This window comes from Vanessa atalanta, chromosome 10 (assembly GCF_905147765.1).
Source record: "Vanessa atalanta chromosome 10, ilVanAtal1.2, whole genome shotgun sequence".
Taxonomy (NCBI): domain Eukaryota; kingdom Metazoa; phylum Arthropoda; class Insecta; order Lepidoptera; family Nymphalidae; genus Vanessa; species Vanessa atalanta.
Genome location: NC_061880.1, coordinates 119,068 through 137,743, shown reverse-complemented (window position 1 = coordinate 137,743; position 18,676 = coordinate 119,068). Strand labels below are relative to the sequence as shown.

The 18,676-nt window shown below is 36.3% G+C and overlaps 1 protein-coding gene across 3 annotated transcripts; it reads left to right on the top strand.

Moving 5' to 3' along the window:
• Positions 1-5,608: 5,608 nt before the first annotated feature.
• Positions 5,609-11,738, top strand: LOC125067114 (cathepsin L-like). 3 transcript variants are annotated; one of them, XM_047675505.1, is made up of 7 exons: positions 5,609-5,701; positions 5,875-6,069; positions 6,403-6,410; positions 8,432-8,579; positions 10,733-10,941; positions 11,021-11,219; positions 11,577-11,738. In XM_047675505.1, the coding sequence occupies exons 1-7, from the start codon at positions 5,609-5,611 to the stop codon at positions 11,736-11,738; spliced, it is 1,014 nt and encodes a 337-aa protein (XP_047531461.1). The 3 variants fall into 3 exon arrangements, with proteins under 3 accessions (XP_047531461.1, XP_047531460.1, XP_047531459.1); XM_047675504.1 differs by lacking the exon at positions 6,403-6,410 and adding an exon at positions 8,048-8,070 and having other exon boundaries at positions 5,875-6,070; positions 8,442-8,579; XM_047675503.1 differs by lacking the exon at positions 6,403-6,410 and having other exon boundaries at positions 5,875-6,074.
• The last annotated feature ends 6,938 nt before the right edge of the window (positions 11,739-18,676 follow it).

Here is an 18,676-nt window from a genome sequence, read left to right as displayed (position 1 = left end):
AATAAGAAATGATACAAAAATGTAAGGAATAATTTAAGAATTAGTAATAGAATCAAAAACATAATAGTATTTGTTTAATTCAAACCATTTATGTCTTATAAATAATAATACCAATTATTGCCACCCGGACGGGCTGACACCGAGCCCTACTACCAATTGATTTAAAGAACAATAAAAAAAAATCAAATTTTTCAAAGTCAAAGTCAAAGTCAAAGTCAAAAATCTTTATTCAATATAGAAGTGTTTACACTTGCTTATTGATTGTCAAAAATCTACCACCGGTTCGGAATTTAGCACCTCGGACCTGAGAAGAACCGGCGAAAGAAACTCAGCGGGATATATATTTTTTATTTTTTTTAACCATTTTCCATGTAGGTACAATGATAAGTATATTTTAGTTGTTTGAAACAGCCTGGAGGCGATCATTTCATTCCCAAGGTGTGCAGTCAACTAAAAAGTCATTAGTGTTGTAATATCCTTTAGCACACAAACGCTCTTTAACGACTCTTTTGAATTTAAAAAGAATTAGCATGTCGGTTTTAAATCTCGAATCATCATAAAATTTAAAGCCAACGGTAATAATAATACATAATATGCCCGTAAATATAAACACAAATTGTGCAACCGTCAACTAGTTCTCTAAAGTGTGACTTTAAAAAGTAATAGCTTTTACAGGAATTTGAAAAATGTATTTATGAAAACACTAATAAAGTTTCGAAACATTGTTTTTTAATTGCACGAGCTATTTATTATTGTTAATTTGATTTATTTATAATCAACTTACATACATAAGTATTTACTTTCATAAGCAAACGATGTGACGTTTGAACAAACACTTGCTCTTTGAGCAACAGACACTATGTTTATATCGTCGGGATTGGATCCTTTAAAATATTTATTTGGTTCAACATTGTGCCATGAGGTAATACACCTTTTGTATGACATGCAAACTTAAAAAATAAATACTATAACTATAATATATATATATATATAATAAAAAATAAAATAGCTTTTTGATACATATATGAAACCTATTTTAAGCAAGGCTGTAATTTTTAAAATAATATCTTTTCCGATATATGTATCTACTAAGCAGTTGACAATTATCAAATACGATATTGTAATAAAAACATTAAGGAATCTTTTGACTTGTTGTACTTGACACTGAAAAATAAAGGTGTTTTGCGATTATTAAAAGAGGTTTTATTGCTATACTGTAAACCGACCTATAAGTATAATATCGATTGGTGTGTAAGTTGAATCAGACACAGGTTTATTAAACAAACCGAGGTTCCTCAAACGTGATAGTTATTTATTAATAAACTAGATAAATTACAGATTCATACATTAATTATTTTTTGCACCTCCCAATGTCGCCGAGGCAATACAGAATTACCATTCTATTTTTTTTCTACCGATTTCGATTTCGGCCACGGCGTCAAATCTCTATTAAGACTACCCAATCACGCAGGACATGATAGTGTAGATATGCACAAGAGTGCGTAAACGAGTGCGTTTGTTGAATAGAGAATGCAGTCAGCAGTATACTCTCATAGTCCGGTGGGACGGTTTTTTAATGTCTTATTTTACAATTATGGTTTTCATACAATAAAAAAAAAAATCTAGTTATTTGAAACAGCCTGGAGGCGATCATCTCATTCCCAAGATGAAGGTGGCAACAATCAGTAATTATTCTTGTAAAATTATTTAGCACACAAACGCTATTTAACGATTGGAGCTTATATCTATTGTGATAGCATTAGGAATTATGTTGCTATATCTTCTATCTATACTTCCCCATTTAAAAGTACATAAATTCGTTTTGATACATCTTACGTTAGGAGTAGTGAATTTAAAACATTTTGTCTTCTCGTCCTACATTAGAACAATGTACTATTTCAGTGAAATCATTGTTTAAATGGCCATATTGAAAGACGTCTTTTTATTTTAAAAATAAGAAAAAAGTATAATCAGCAAACAATACCATCTCGTAATTAGTACCTAAAAGTTGTGGCATTCATATAAACAAGAAAGAGAAATTGACCAAAGATTGATTCTTGAGGGACTCCCACGGTAACTGGAGCCCCTGGAGATCTTTTTCCATTTACATCAAGCTATTGAGTGAAGTGTCTCTAATGACACAGTGATGTAGCTTCCTGACCAAAGTTTCGTATGTATAAAGGTTTTATATATACTTATGTTTCAAAAAGGGGGGAAAAGGAAAATTCCATCATTCGAAACGTGTGTTAATTTTCTTCCTATATCTATTTTTATGTAACATTCACCGTGTAAAATAATCCCAAGATTTCGAGTGAGTAACGCGAGCAACCAGTGACCTGACCAGCTGATAAAGCTAAAAGCCTGACACGGTTTTTTCCAATGTTAAATTATGGTGTAAAATGAGATGGTGTAACGGAAATTTCGTCAGGGATAAAATAACAAAAATATAAATAACCGAAAACGAAAACCAATACTGTATAAATATATATATTATAATCATTAATAAGCGTAGGGAAAAATATAAGTTATTTACAGAGGCTAAACTCATTAGCGAAAAGTAGCTTGCAGATATAAATGTTTGTTTGAATATAATTAAACTTGTAAATGATATAATTACATCACACAATAATATTTAAATCACTCGCCTTGAGATATATACTGTTTACGGGAGAGTGTGCATTTCCCCAAACTCAAACGATCAAATAAATCCAAAAGCAGTTCATGTCGTCACGCAGCCTTTGTCCTCAGGGCCATCATTGAAATAATTTTAGCTTTTAGTCAAAATTAACGCAATACGATAACAAATATTAAACAATTGGTGCAATTTTCAGCACACAGTCTTAACGATTCTACCTGAGTATGTACAACCACAATAACTATTTTACCAATGAAGTTTTAACCATTTATTTTTATATAGTCGGTCCAAACCAAGAAAATGCGCACCCTAGTTAGTATGTATGTAGAACAAAAACCTCGACCGAGCGCAACGAGTCTATAAATCTTATTGCCAACAGCGATGTGACGAACTGCCGAGTGCGACGTGTGGTGTTCAGAGACTGCTTTCGTAGAAGGGTGAAAGTAGACTTGGGCTTTCGGAGAATGTTCGGATCGGTCTGGAGTGTTTTTGGGATGTCGCCGGTACTGGAGAGAACTAATGCTTAAATTTTACTGTATTTCTGGAGGCTGTTTTTTGAAGTGGCTACTTCTTTGTACCTACTTTATAACTTTTAAACAGACCCGACTAGGTGCAATATCTATACCAATATTACCGGCGAAACTAATGAATCGAATTTAGTGAAATTTGTTACGAAGCAAGCTCGAACCAAAACGTACGGACGGCCAACCAACCTTGCGAGCTAAGGTGTTATTTACCTCGTGTCTGTACTTACAGTGGCTTACCCTTTAAATCTGAATACAGCAATACAATGTATTGCTGTTTTTTGGTAGAATATATCTTGAGAGCACACTGCATTAGCAGCACAGGTACTAATCGAGGGGTTAAAATGTTTTCATTGAACTATCAGCATCGAAAATATTAAAAGCTAACAATATCGCTCACAGCTAGATCACGTATACCCTGAAGTGACAGGTGCATTGTATCCTTCGTCAGCCTAAACTTGTATGGAAATTTGTTTAAGTCAAAATGTATAAATACGTCACTACGACGGCATGTAAATGTTTTATTTTTGTGACTCAGTTAGTAATTTACAGTACGAGAGAGAAAAAAGAATAACGCAGAATTCATATTCAGAATTATTTAGAACTAGATGTAAACCCGGCATCGCTCGGGTAAAATAAATAAAACTAAACAAATACGGTATATCATTTACTTTTCGTATAATATATATTTTATTTACATACTATTTACATACTTTTATTTATATTTAATAGCTGCACTTTGAATACTGAATTAGGTATTATTTGGAAGACACTTTCTTTATGCACCCGTTAACGTCAAACATGGCCGCCCATTGAACTTCGTGTCATTGAATTTTACGGATTTAATATCGAAATATTTTGATTATACAAATTTTGCGGATATATGTTGTCAGTTAAAAAATATTAACGACCCATAATTGTAGGTAGACTTCGATCGGGTCCGTCGTAGACCTGCACGAAATTATTAATATAGATTTCAAAAAAATATGTCAGATGGGTTTCTATCTGAAATATTGTCTCCGTAGAGACTTATAATATTGGAATTTTCATAGTCTTTCATTGTTAGTAGTTTAGGTATCATTTTTAGGTTAGTAGGTTTTATAGCTGTAGACCCCTTAAAAAAATTATAAAAGCTGTGGTGACCACTTACCATCAGGTGGCCCATATGCTCGCCCGCTAACCAATGCCATAAACAAAAATAAAAGTTCTCCTAATTTTACCCTTTTTACTCTCTCAGTCTTTTCGGCGAACGCCACGAGATCGCTTTCGCATGATAGAAAAAAAATTGGAGCACTTTCGAGGTGGAGCCGTGATTCGACAAATTACTCACCCACGAAGATGCCCTTCGTGAGCATACCTACGTCACATGGCTTCATAAGAGTTAAATTGTGTTTTTTTTATTCTCAAAACAACAAAAAGGAGAAACTTGAAAACAATATGTGTTAACCTACATCGTATACAGCACTTCCTCTTCATATCAGGAAGAATTAAATATCTGATATAAATATAAAATAATGAAATAAAATCTGATAGTTTTCATTTTAATAGTTGTACGAACACCATGTAATCTCTTAATCTGTTATTATGAGCTTTCTTTCCTAAGCTATCTATAATAAGATCGTTTTATTCACATTAGAATATTAAATAATACAATACCAAGGGAACCTTCGGCTTCTTTATGCAGAATATCTTTTCTAAATTATTATATTATATTTTTTTACGTAAATGATACGCACCAAGCGATGCAACTGCTCTATCGCATAATGTCTCCCTCTGTCGGGACGACAGCTTGTACCGAAAGGGCCTGTGACATTTTACTCCGCAAATACAGGAGAGGGGGTGTGGCATGTTTATCGGTAACGCCCAATCGAGCAAGGTCAACGATGTATATCCTCTTAGATATATAAATCAAGTGAATTAATTCAGCCGGCGCAGTCAAGCAGAACTCACATCTGAGTAAGGCTTGTATTTGTTTAACGACTTAGCACTTGAAGTTTCTAAGCGTGTTCCGCTGCTGCCGTCTACTGTATAAAAATAAATTAAGGTAAGAGAAGCAATGTCTCCTATATTTATATTTTATAAATCACACAAATAAATAAGTAGGCTCAACTGGCGGCCACGACAGTAATTAATGATAAATTCGATATTCAGCTTGCCTACTAAGTTTATTTCTTCCATAAAACAAGTACGAAGGATTACTTTTTATTTAAGTAGGTGTTACCTTACTGTTTCGTTTAAATGTAAGTATAGAATAAAAACTTTATTAACATAAGAATTATTAAATGGAAGTCTTTAAATATATACGTATTAAAAATAGTGACTGTTAAATCTTGACGCGTGGAATGGTGGCAAGAATGCTACCAGCTCAAAACTGTTACTTTTTTACAAATATATTTCCCATTTTTTCGAGACTCGCTCTTTAGTTATAATCGTGAAATTTTGAATGCAGATGAAGAGCCTGGCTGTGCTGGTGGTGGTGGTGGCGGTGGTCGGTGCCGAAAGCTTAACCAACGTCGTCCGCGATGAATGGAACGCCTTCAAGGTAAACAAAACCCAATTCACATGTCCAGATATTACTTAAATAAACAAAAATGTTAGTAGTTTCTCTTATTAAAATATGATTGTAATTATTTTTTCTTAATTTAAAGATTGTATTGAGACCAAAGCAGTTTTCACAATATATGATAGTTACAATGAAACCATCGTTTGCATTAGCTGGAACACAAGAAATCCTACAAAACCGAGACCGAGGAAAAGTTCCGTATGAAGATCTTCGTTGAGAACAAGCTTGACGCGGAAAAACACAACCGGCGCTTCGAGCGCGGCCAGGAGACGTACCGCCTCGGCACCAACAAGTACTCGGACCTGCTGCACCACGAGTTCGTGCACATGATCGGATTTAACCACACCGCCAAGTGAGTGGACGCTTGTTCCCAATACTCATAACAATTTCTACAAAATCTTTTATATTTTTACGAACTTACATGTTTGTACAAGCTACTTGTAATGTAGGCAAGATTATAATGTCTTGATATTTGTTTGAAAGAAGCTTTGGGTCTCAGATTATACGTCGTATTAATAACGGCTATGTTTAACAATTTAATTGTAATGACTGTTTAATGTAATGACGGGATTGTAAAGTTCTCTTTTTAAAATGTTGACGAGTTAATTGATTGATAGATTTATTGATGATATATACCACTGCATTTAACTAAGGACATTCGTAAAGAGCCTCTACGTAAGCCCTCTGGGTGTGGCGCAGGCTGATCTTTTCACAGGCGCTGAGTATTCCTATAGACAACTACTCGTTATTTATTAATTGGACATGTCTAACAAACCTGGGGCTTACTATTTAAACAAAGAAATCACTACATAGTACAAAACAAAGTCACTTCCCGCTGTCTGTCTGTCCCTATGTATGTATACTTGGATCTTTAAAATTACCCAACGGGTTTTGATTTTTTAATAGATAGAGTGATTCAAGAGAAAGGTTTATAGGTATTAATAATACACGCAATATAGGAGAAAACACTGACAATTTGACAATTTTTTTTTCGCTTCCCTTGCAAACACTGGCTAAACCCTACAAGATAGATCAAAATAACGTCCTACAGTATTGTACACCTTAAAAAGGTCTACAAAAAAGTCCTCAATAGTATATGTCTATCTCTTAGAGATTTTTAGATTTTACATAACATTAGCAGCCTGTAAATTTCTCACTGCTGGGCTAAGGCCTCCTCTCCCTTTGAGGAGAAGGTTTGGAGCATATTCCACCACACTGCTCCAATGCGATCTGGTGGAATACACATGTCACAAAATTTCGTTGAAATTATACACATGCAGGTTTCCTCACGATGTTTTCCTTCACCGCAGAGCACAAGATGAAATTCAGTGGTGCTTGAAACAGAAATCATCGGTTAAGATGCACGCGTTCTAACCACTGGTCCATCTGGGCTCTCTTAGGGAGAACCCACAATAACCATTTTTTATCATTTACTTTTACGAGAAATAATAGCTTATTTAAAAAGCGATTTTAAGCAATGCGACATTAATCCTTATCCAATTAATTACCTTGAATTCATTGAGCATTCAATATAGATCAATATGGCCTGGAACTGACTGAAAAAGCTGTATTGTTGTATATAAAGACTTTTTTATTTAGTATGAGCATTGCACCCGTGCGAAAAAATTGGCTCAAAAATTGTTTTTGATGAGCTCGACTTTCTCTTATTTAAAATCGATAGTGTTCAAATATTCACAATACTTTAAACAAACACGCTAATAGCTTTCAGTGATTTTTTATTTCAATCGTAAGTACGAGTGTACGTTTAAACGGGGAAGCATTAGATGTTTTAGAATCAACAGAGTTCCTTGGTATAACAATAGACTCTAAGCTCCAATGGGGCCCCCATATAAATAAATTGGCGAATAGACTCAGCTCTGCAGCCTATGCGGTAAAAAAAATTAGACTTTTGACTGATGTGGATACGGCTCGCCTTGTGTACTTCAGTTATTTCCATAGTATAATGTCGTATGGCATCCTATTCTGGGGTAATGCAGCTGACATTAATACTATTTTTGTACTGCAGAAGAGGGCTATTCGTGCAATTTATAACCTGGGCCCAAAAGACTCGTTAAGAGGTAAATTTAAAGAAATTAAAATAATGACTGTCGCTTCTCAAATTGTTTTTGATAATGTTATGTATGTACGCAAAAACATAAATGATTTTCCCAGAAATTGTGACGTACATTCTATTAACACTAGGAACAGGAATAAACTTGTTACTCCAAGTACCTGATTACACAGGGTTAGTAACTCTTTTTTGGGGCAATGTATACGTTTTTACAACAGGATCCCAGAAAACGTTCAAAATTATTCAATTATAAAATTCAAAAGAGTCGTTAAAGAGCGTTTGTGTGCTAAAGGATATTACAACACTAATGACTTTTTAGTTGACTGCACACCTTGGGAATGAAATGATCGCCTCCAGGCTGTTTCAAATAACTAAAATATACTTATCATTGTACCTACATGGAAAAGGGTTAAAAAAAAATAAAAAAATATATCCCGCTGAGTTTCTTTCGCCGGTTCTTCTCAGGTCCGATGTGCTAAATTCCGAACCGGTGGTAGATTTTTGACAATCAATAAGCAAGTGTAAACACTTCTATATTGAAGAAATGGATAAAACTATGGCAAACAAAAATAATAATTTGAATATTACTTTTAAATGTAGGCTTAGAGTAGCTTGTGAGGAATGTGTGTTATCGGCAGACTCAACAAGGGGCCAACTCCGCGCGGCGCTACGTTCCTGTCACCCCTCAACTTGACGGCGCCGCAGCTGGTAGACTGGCGCACGGAGGGCGCTGTCACTGGAGTCAAAGACCAAGGAACATGCGGCTCCGGCTGGGCCTTCAGCGCCGTGAGTATCCGCCCTCCGTATCTACAGCACTCGTCTCCACACACAACATCCACGAACCACGGCACTTGCTCCAATGACACAAAATGTTACCCGTCGATATTAAGTGTGATGCAACATACATTGTAATTGCAGCTATTGACGTAGCTACCATTTATTTTATTTTATTTATTCGTTACCATAGTTTACATAGCATATTTTAGGATGGGTCTCTCTAGTGAGCATGATACTATGATCTAAGTGTTCGATATGAACGTTCATGTTAGCTTATTAGATACACGAGTCCCGTCCTCCGCCAATGTGACATTACTTAAATTATGAGTCAATGACAAAAAGTTAAAAATACAATAAATTATAAAACATTGTCCATTTCTATAATCCAGTCGACATATTTCGTTGTAATATTATTGGCGTTATTAGACGGGCGAGTATTCTGTTCGCTTGTGATTATAAATTCATTGAAACATTTTATGGATATCGGATCCGGCTGTAGGGCTTCGTGTTACTAACCCAAATACTTCGAATGATCTCAATTTGTTTGGTTAAAAGATTGTATAGGTTTCTTGTGATTATAAGTAAGTATATTGTTTTTAAACGACGAAAGCATATATGCATATAAACATATGTTTTTATACAACGATCTCTTTCTCAATTTAAAATTTAATTAAAATCTACAATAACTAAACTAAATTAGTACATATAATATTTTTCACTATTTCACCTCGCAAATCAAATTTTTTTATATAAATATAAATATTATAAATAAATATATATTGGACAACATCAAATTTTTCTACATCACTTGGCCGGGGTTCGAACCCGGGACCTCAGAGTGGTGTACCCATGAAAACCGGTGTACACACTACTCGACCACGGAGGTCGTCAAATTTTAATATTCCATTAGTGTTTAACAGTTCCCTTTTCACCGAGTTCGCAACACTTGGCGGTGTGCAACAATCAACACAGCAATCATTTTATAGGGATTTAATTTTTATAAATAATTAAGTGCACCTTAAATTTTATTATAATTATAAAAATAAACCTTTATTGCTGCTTAACTTAACCTAAATGACAAATTATTTACAGTTAAAAAACTTCATTTTAAGAAATTGTAAGAAAATTTTCAACGAATATAATATATACTTACTTAGAGTTTGGTTATTCTTCCCTCGTAACAGCTCGTCTGTTGTCGTTGCTCTGTCGGGGCCCATGTTTGGCTTCCATATGTATTAGCGATTCTTCTATCGATTATTTTTTGTATTGTGCCGATTGGTGATACAAATTGTCCTAAACAAATATACTCATAACGTAATCTAATTATTTATTATTAACTCTGATAACGTTTTAGTTGGGGGAATTACTCATTACTTTTGTCGTTAATATATTCATTGAAAGACCTGCATTCGCACTGTCATCTGACAGTTAATGCAACACTTTTTCCAAAGTCTTAGAGCATTCCTAGTATTATATCGTCCGGAAATCCTAAATGATTTGATTCTCTCCGTTCTCGATAGGCCCTAAATCATCCCACTCTTATTTCATAAATATCTAAGAATAAGGAATAGAAGTACAGAATGTGTTAGGCGAAATAGCGTCACCTTGACGGACTAGTATTACCACCAGTAACTAATCGCCTATAGTTTTCTAAGTGCTGTGCTTTTTCCATAAATGTTTTTTTAGCATACATATATATTTTGTATGGAAATCGACGCTCTAATGCTTTCCATACATAAATGTATTTTGGAGAGTCGAATGCTTTATTATGTCAATAAATCATAAGATAAAGTCAATAATTTAATTTCTTAATAAAAATAATAAATAGTCACGAAAACTCGTATCGACATGATTATGAAACATTGTGTAAATTTAATTTTTCGGCATTTATTAATTTATCTTTAAATATATACATTTATTTTTTAATTTATGTATTGTATAATAAATGTTCGGTCGTTGTGTGGCGGGATTGGCAGGTCGATCTCCACCAATTTATATACAACGTAGTCAGGATTGCTTTTTCTTCGCGAAAATGAATTATAATTATAAACACAAATGAGTGACATGAAACCTCCCCCACAGTGCACACGGGGACACGTCGTCAGCTCTGTTTACTTTTATTAATTGTTCACAACTAAACTGTAACCTAACCGCTACCGTAGACGGGCTCGCTGGAGGGGCAGCAATTCCGCAGTAGCGGCAACCTCGTGTCGCTTTCGGAGCAGAATCTGATCGACTGCTCGAAAAATTACGAGAATAACGGCTGCAAAGGCGGTTCCGTGCCTCACGCCTTCACTTACATCCGTGACAATGGAGGCATCGACACGGATGAGAGCTACCCCTACGAAGAGGACGACGAAGACAAGTGCAGGTAGGCTCGAGCGTTAGCCGTACCGATGGTCCACTTGTGTCTACTAGCCCGCCCAGCCACTAAACGTCGGCCGTTACAGGTACAACCCCAGGAACGTGGGCGCGAAAGTATCGGGTTTCGTGGACCTGCCGAAGGGTAACGAGAAAAAGCTGATGCAGGCCGTGTCCACCGTGGGGCCTGTCTCTGTTAGCATCGACGCCAGCCAGCCGTCCTTCCACAAATACACCACTGGAATCTACTACGACAGCAGATGCTCCTCCACCAGGCTCAATCATGCGGTGAGTCGGAGAGCTTAATCCTTATAGTTTTAAGTACCAAGTAGTTTTGTGCTATTTAATGTATATTATAGAATAGTATAACTTTCACTGATTCCGTAAAAATAAACAGTAAATAGTTCAGTTTATGCCGATTTCCGGTGATTACGTGTTATTATGTAGATAGGAAAGTCGTATTTGTTAACTAAATACTTTCGATGTAACCTCACTTGTCGTCCGTCTGCAGGTGCTGGTGGTAGGCTATGGCTATGAAGAGGTGTAATACTAAAAAATCTAATAAATTAATATTATATAGATAGCAAAGTAGTAGTAATAATTAATTTAATATCGATGCAACCTTGCTCCACCGACCGTTCACAGATGCTGGTGGTGGGCTACGGTACGGACAAAGAGGACGGCGACTACTGGCTCCTGAAGAACTCGTGGGGACGTTCGTGGGGGATGCTCGGCTACATGAAGTTGGCACGCAACCACGACAACCACTGCGGCGTCGCCTCGGCTGCTTCCTACCCGCTCGTCTGAGCTACACGCCCACTGAATACGTTAATATATTCGACGTGAAGCGACATACATCTCAGATTCCTAAAAATATTCAATGAAGTTTTTATTTGGTCATGATATATTAGGTATAAAATTAAAAAAATATATTAAATATTTTCTAAAACCTACGTGTTTCATTCAATATAAGTATATGAGATAATAGCAAAAATATACTACAATAATAATAATAACTTCAAATACAATGTAATAAAATTTGTACACAAATTAAAATAGAATTAGATACGAGATACGATACTGGCCACACTGCCTCAAACTTTCAAAGTTTCAAAAACTTTCGTACTCGTTCTTTGTGCATTTTCCTATCATTCGGTTTAACACCGAATTCAAACTTCAAATTCGTGCAACCTTAATATAACGAACCTCAATATAACAATTTCTTCGATTTAACAAATTATTTGTAATCCCCTTGAATTGTCCATAAGAGTCAATGTTAAATATACCTTGCGAAAGGAACGCGAACAGTTTTTGCGAACATCTTTATAACGAATTTTCAACTAAAAAAAAGAAAAAACCTTCAATGAACGAATTTTGTTAACCCAAAACCTTCATATAACGTTCCCAACAATGTATGACCATTAATCTCATAATACCGGTGATTCATGTCGCGACTGGTTTCGTACACGCTTTTTTCGTAATCAGTCATGGTTGTTTGATGGAAATTACTTTCCAGTGTAAACATTACTGCTCTCACTATTGTTAAAGATTCAAATTGAAATGGCTCAGAAACGTAAAAGGTGTTCCTAATCAGTTGCAGCTATTAAGTTCGGGATTCCCGCAAACACAATTGTACCTACTTTTACGGATTTTACTCCATTTAAATTTGATTATTAATGTAAAGGAATTTTTTTGTTACATACCTAATTATTTTTAATTAAAAAATACCTACAGTAATTTAATAAAAATGTGCTATCATTTGTTATTAGTAGAAGTTGTTCGCTATAACAAGGAGAGCGCGTAATGTTGAGGTGAATTAAACTACTTTTTTACCTTATTAAAAGAAATTTTAATCCAATCTAATCTCAAAAAAATAAAACTGAGTTTAAAACATTTTATAACATTTGCTACCGACCTTTAAAATTTGTAAGTCTTTAAATCTTGCTTTTATTTTAATGCCTTAGTTTACAATTCAGAAAGTCGTAGTCATGTGGTTTACGGTGATTTTTGACCCGTTGGAATGATATTCTGGAGTTGAAATCGTCATTTTTAGTAAGCAGGCCTTTAAACATCCAGAAGGCTAAATCGTACTTACATCCCTCGATTAAGGCTTATAATTTATCTTTTGGTTAATATCATAATTATTAAACCGATATATTTTGTATTACAGGTTTTTTTATGCGTGCCTCATGTGTTAGAAATTTACTCGTGTAAAATTGGATATTCGGTGATGTACCTATTCTTTTTTATTTTTATAGTACATTGTAAAAACTTAGTTTACACCAGCCTGACGAACGATGTTCTAAATTACCTATTAAAATATATAAAATAACTTTATTGTTAGCGGCGCCTAAATATCAATTTTAAATACGATAAATTCTTCTAATGTATACATTGACGTATATGTATACTACTAGACAAGCTGTTCAAAATTAAATTTGTGTCACAGTAATAGAAAGGGGAAAGAAGGCGGCAGGAGAGGTTAGTAAATAAACTCAAATTCCTTTATTCAATATAGAAGTATTACACTTTCTTATTGATTGTCAAGTTAAACACTACCACCGGTTCGGAAAAAGAAAACACCCTGACCTGAGAAGAACCGGCGAAAGAAACTCAGCGGGACTTTTTTTTTTACGTCAAATTAATTATATACATATTTGTATATGAGTGGAAACAGCCAGGAGGCGATCGTTTCATTCCCAAGGTGTGCTATCAAACATAAACTCACTAATTGTATAGTATACCTTTCGCACACAAGCGTTCCTTAACAATTTTTTTAAATTTCGCAACAGAAGCATTTTGAACGCTTTCTGGGATCCTGTTGTAGAAGCGTATACATTGCCCCACAAAAGAGTTACTGACTCTATGCAGTCGAGTAACAGGAGTAACAAGATTGTGTTTGTTCCTTGTACCAACGTTGTGAGAATCACATTTTCTCATAAAAACATTAATATTTTTCCGTACATACAAAACATTACAGAATATATATTGAGAACCAACAGTAAATATCTTAATTTCTTTAAATTTATACCTCAAAGATTCCTTGGCTCCTAGGTTATAGATTGCGCGAATAGCCCTCTTCTGCAGCACAAATATAGTATGGATAGCGGCTGCGTTACCCCAAAGCATAATACCCTAGGACATTATACTGTGAAAGTAACTGAAATAAACTAGGCGAGCCGTATCAACATCGGTAAATAATCTAATTTTTTTGACCGCAAATGCCGCAGAACTCAGTCTACCCGCCAATCCGTTTATATAGGGGAGCCACTGTAATTTGGCATCAAGAGTAAGGCCAAGAAATTCAGTTGTTTCAACTGGATCCATCGATTCCCCATTGATAAGTACATCGGGTTTTACATTTTGCACGTTTGGTGTGCTAAATTTTACAATTTTAGTTTTTTTATTATTCAGCCTAAGATTATTTATGCTAAACCAGTGTACTATATCAGACATAGCATTGTTTACATCGTCATACTGTACCTGTTTCCTATTAATTTTAAAAACCAAAGAGGTATCATCAGCAAACAATACTATATCATGTTTGTTCCCAACAAGAAAGGGCAAGTCATTTATATATATGAGGAATAGAAAAGGTCCAAGAATTGAACCTTGTGGGACCCCCATACCAACTAAGACCCCAGGAGACCTTGTCCCTTTAACGTCAACCCTCTGAATTCTATTGTTAAGATAAGAAGTCAGAAGGTCGAGTGCACATTCTCTAATTCCATAGTGATATAGTTTCCTGACCAGAGTTTCATGTTGAACACAATCAAAGGCTTTGGATAAGTCGCAGAAAATCCCTAAGGCATCCTGCGACCCCTCCCAGGCTTCATAGATATTTCTTATTAGTTCGATACCTGCGTCGGTAGTCGAGCGACCCCTCGTAAATCCAAATTGTTTTCTATGAAGCAGATTGTATCTAATGAAATATGCTAATAATTGATTAAAAATATTTTTTTCAAATATTTCGCTTTGCTTCAATGATTAAACCGAAATGATCGTGCAGAAGTGTCACAATAATTTTTAACTTTTTCTGTTTGTCTCAGAGAGTTTTAGAGTGAAATTATTTGATTCGATAATGGACATACTTATAACGAAACTTAGTGGAGTTGGCAATTTCAAAATAAAAATAATATGTACAATCAACCTCATGACGCATTAACGACTGAAACATAAAAACACCACATACTAGAAAGTGTTATATAAACGTCGATACTATTTCTAGACCAAATAATTGCAAAACATATGGTTTACATGGTACACTACACCGGCACACACACTTAAATACTTCTCTTTATTACACATCGGAAACAATTAAGTTTTGAAGGTTGACATGTAAACACATTTAATTATTTAATAATATTTCTAATAGCTCTAACTTGTTTTGCATTTAAGCACGTTTAGCCACATCGTTATAAACTTACTCGTCAAACTATACTAGATAATCTTCCGAAACTTTCCACATTTTGTTTCGGCATAGGTGACACACGAACAGCTGATTGGTCCGATGGAATCTGCAAATCCAGGGGCTTGCAGGTGCGTGCCTGCCTTTAAGAAGTATGCAGGGTATTTTCTTGAATGTTTCCAAGTACCAATGACATCCATTAATTATCCACTACTTCGGAAATTCGGAGTCATACTGTCAACTTAATTTCTTGTCACCATCAGTTAAAGGTGACCTTTGTTACTCGAGGAAAACCTAATGAGTCTAATGAAAATTTGCAACTGAACACTCGAGATCGTAGATCGAGTACGAACCTTTTCGAGGGATTCGACAGCTGCCCTCTGCCCAGCAGTGGGAGTACTTTACTTGAATAATTTCAAATCAATGCGACGTATACGCCTATAGACAGGAGGCAATGAAACGACAACCATATTGAGCAACTTTTTTTAATAAAACTTTTAACTATGATATAATAAATACAATAGAATACATTACGAGCATTTATTATGTCTCGGGCGGTCGGGCTGCGGGCGGGGGGGGAGGCCTGGGCCCGGCGCCCGGAAGGCACGTTTCTCGTTAGCAGACGGATGCGCGCCCCTCTCCTTGTACACACATTACTCGCGCTAACTGAGGTACTGTCGATGCCGGCAATTCATTCAATTTTAAATTTTCACTACATTTTACTCCATGAAGAAACTAGCGAAGGATGAAATTTTAAGAACATAACAAATGAAGCAAAATTATTACTTAACTGCAGATTGTAAACATTACATAAATCTTCGTTCACTTCTGTACATAAACACATGTGTGTACAAGGCTCTTTGAAATTGCGTGTGTATATAATTTTACAGAAAGACGTAATAAATAGTAGCGGAATGGAAATGTTCGAAGTTTATTTCAAATACAGGCGGACGGCGCGGTCGGAGAGGGGGAGGGGGAGCCGGCCGTACAGGCAATAGAGACGCCCGGTACTCTCCTCCGTAATGCACTAAATTACAAGAGTTCGTTTTTATGTAATAAGTTACTGAACCTATTGTCATCGACCATATCATTTCACGTACTAATCATAAATATACAAAATCTTTATAAATCTTAAACGGAAAGCAAATATTTAGCAAAAAAGATAGGAAATTTAAAATCTATAACAAAGGATATTAGCAATTTTAGCCGGAATTGCACGGTTACGGAGAAATATGCCGAAACGATCTCTCCAAATGGCACCACATCTGTCTTCGAAAATTGTAAAGATTTTGTACATTTGCTTAAGTTACATTAAACCTGTTCAAAAAATAACTCCTATAATTTAGTGCAAGAAAAAATTCTCTATTGACTGTACTCTACGTACAGTAATTACAGTATATCACAAAAACGCCTACATCGTAAAAAATCACTGCGAGATTCTAGAAACGAACTCACCGGACCGAATACAAACGATCACACGGTACTATCACACTCGATCGATACAAAACTTGCGTATAATTCACTATGAAAATGACTACATATTTAAAATTGCATAAAAGAACTCCGCCTGGTCACATTTCGACTGAATATTCGAACGCAGCGAAGAGTCATCTGTCGCCGGACGGAGCGTAGGAGGTCGATAAATCACGTCGGCGCCAAAGAGCGGTACCGCAGTCTACCACGAGGGGGGGTGGGGGCTTGGGGGTGTCGGAACACAGTATTTACAACGAGCGAGAGACACGAGTTGCGCCAAATCAACAATTGTCTTAAAAGTACGCTTACTCATTAAAATATAAAAATGACAACAATATCCGAAGGCAACTAATTGCACCAGACACAATCGTTCCCGTCCCACGGCGCGAGCCGCCGCGGGCAACGACTATAATACTATATCGACCCTGCTCACTTCGAATGACTCGCCGGACGAATACATAAAATGGGTTCCATCGTGTTTTCGTGATTTTGATGCATATCATGACATTATGGCTAAATAATAAAGAAAAGGACATGTAGGCTACAAAACAGAAGCGAGGTCGGCGAGGTCGGCGAGGCCGGCGAGGTCGGCGAGGTCGGCACGCACGCACTCGCGCACCGGAGCGAGCGAACTCATCGGCCGCTCACTGCACGAACCTCCGCGGCGAGGCGCGGCTGCCGGCGGTGACGTCACACGCAGTGTGATACGTGTGATACGTAGTGAACGAGAGTAGAGTACGTGCGCATGGATAGGGTACAGTTTCACGATTTGATAACTAGCCGAGACAAATCGCTACCGTTGATTCAAAAGTGCACATGAGACAGTCGCTGAACGGTCGCTCCGTGCGATAATGAACACAACTTTTATGTACACCTTTTGATTCAACGAGCGATACAGTCGTGATATCGACTTAAACTTTGATATGATGCCTGCTCGGGGGCGAATTATTATTACTGATATTAATCTTATTAAATATGTAACTCGTAGAAAAAATGATTAAATTTCATAATATAAAATAACTTTGTACACGATTTCATTACGTTGACACGTCCGGTGTGATGTTGCATTTATATCAAGTGCATTTCATGGGAACAATCAGAACACAAGACGCTCACGAAGACCATTGAACGAATGACGTTTCAGGTAAATAGAGTCCGATAAAAAATTAAAGCTGCATCAGTATTCAACAAATAGCACTCGACACATCACGATACGTTACGACACGTCACGACACGTCCCGACACGTCACGACACGTTACGACACGTCACGTCGATATGTTAAATGATATCGTACGAACTGGATATGAGCAATTAGACTAAATCCTGTTCCTCGGCGAGAGATAATACTCGTAGATATTGCAAATAGCGACTTACTTAATATAATAATATATTTGATTAGGTACGCAATAAGGCTCCACGTAGTACGCAACACGAACGACGCTAACAGTAACAGTCGAACCTCGCCAGTAACATCGAATAAAATTTATTACTTAACAACTACAGCGGCCGCCGAACGGGCTCAGGCCGCGCCCGCTCCACTGGCTCACTCGCCGGTCTAACTGGCATATATAATAACTCATGAGGGGATGGCCTTGCACAGAGCCAGAATTCATTAATTGAATACTTCTAAATGATAATAATGATTATATGTAACAAGTCTAATTGAATCCCGAAGAGCAGCTTCTAACTCGGGAATATAAAAAAGAGTCCTAGGAGTCCCGCTTCCGCACTTATCTGCACTTATTTGCACTTATCTGCACTTATCTGCACTTATCACTGAGCGGCGCAATATTTACAGCGAAGCTATTTACACACACGACGTCTGAGCACTCGGAGCTCCAACCTCTCATCATCACTATAAAA

Bases quoted from the DNA above. Each gene is read 5' to 3' on its own strand.
- LOC125067114 (XM_047675504.1), top strand. From the start codon at position 5,609: ATGAAGAGCCTGGCTGTGCTGGTGGTGGTGGTGGCGGTGGTCGGTGCC. The intron at 5,702-5,874 runs GTAAACAAAACC...CGTTTGCATTAG, and splicing joins ATGAATGGAACGCCTTCAAG to CTGGAACACAAGAAATCCTA. The intron at 10,942-11,020 runs GTAGGCTCGAGC...CGGCCGTTACAG, and splicing joins GACGACGAAGACAAGTGCAG to GTACAACCCCAGGAACGTGG.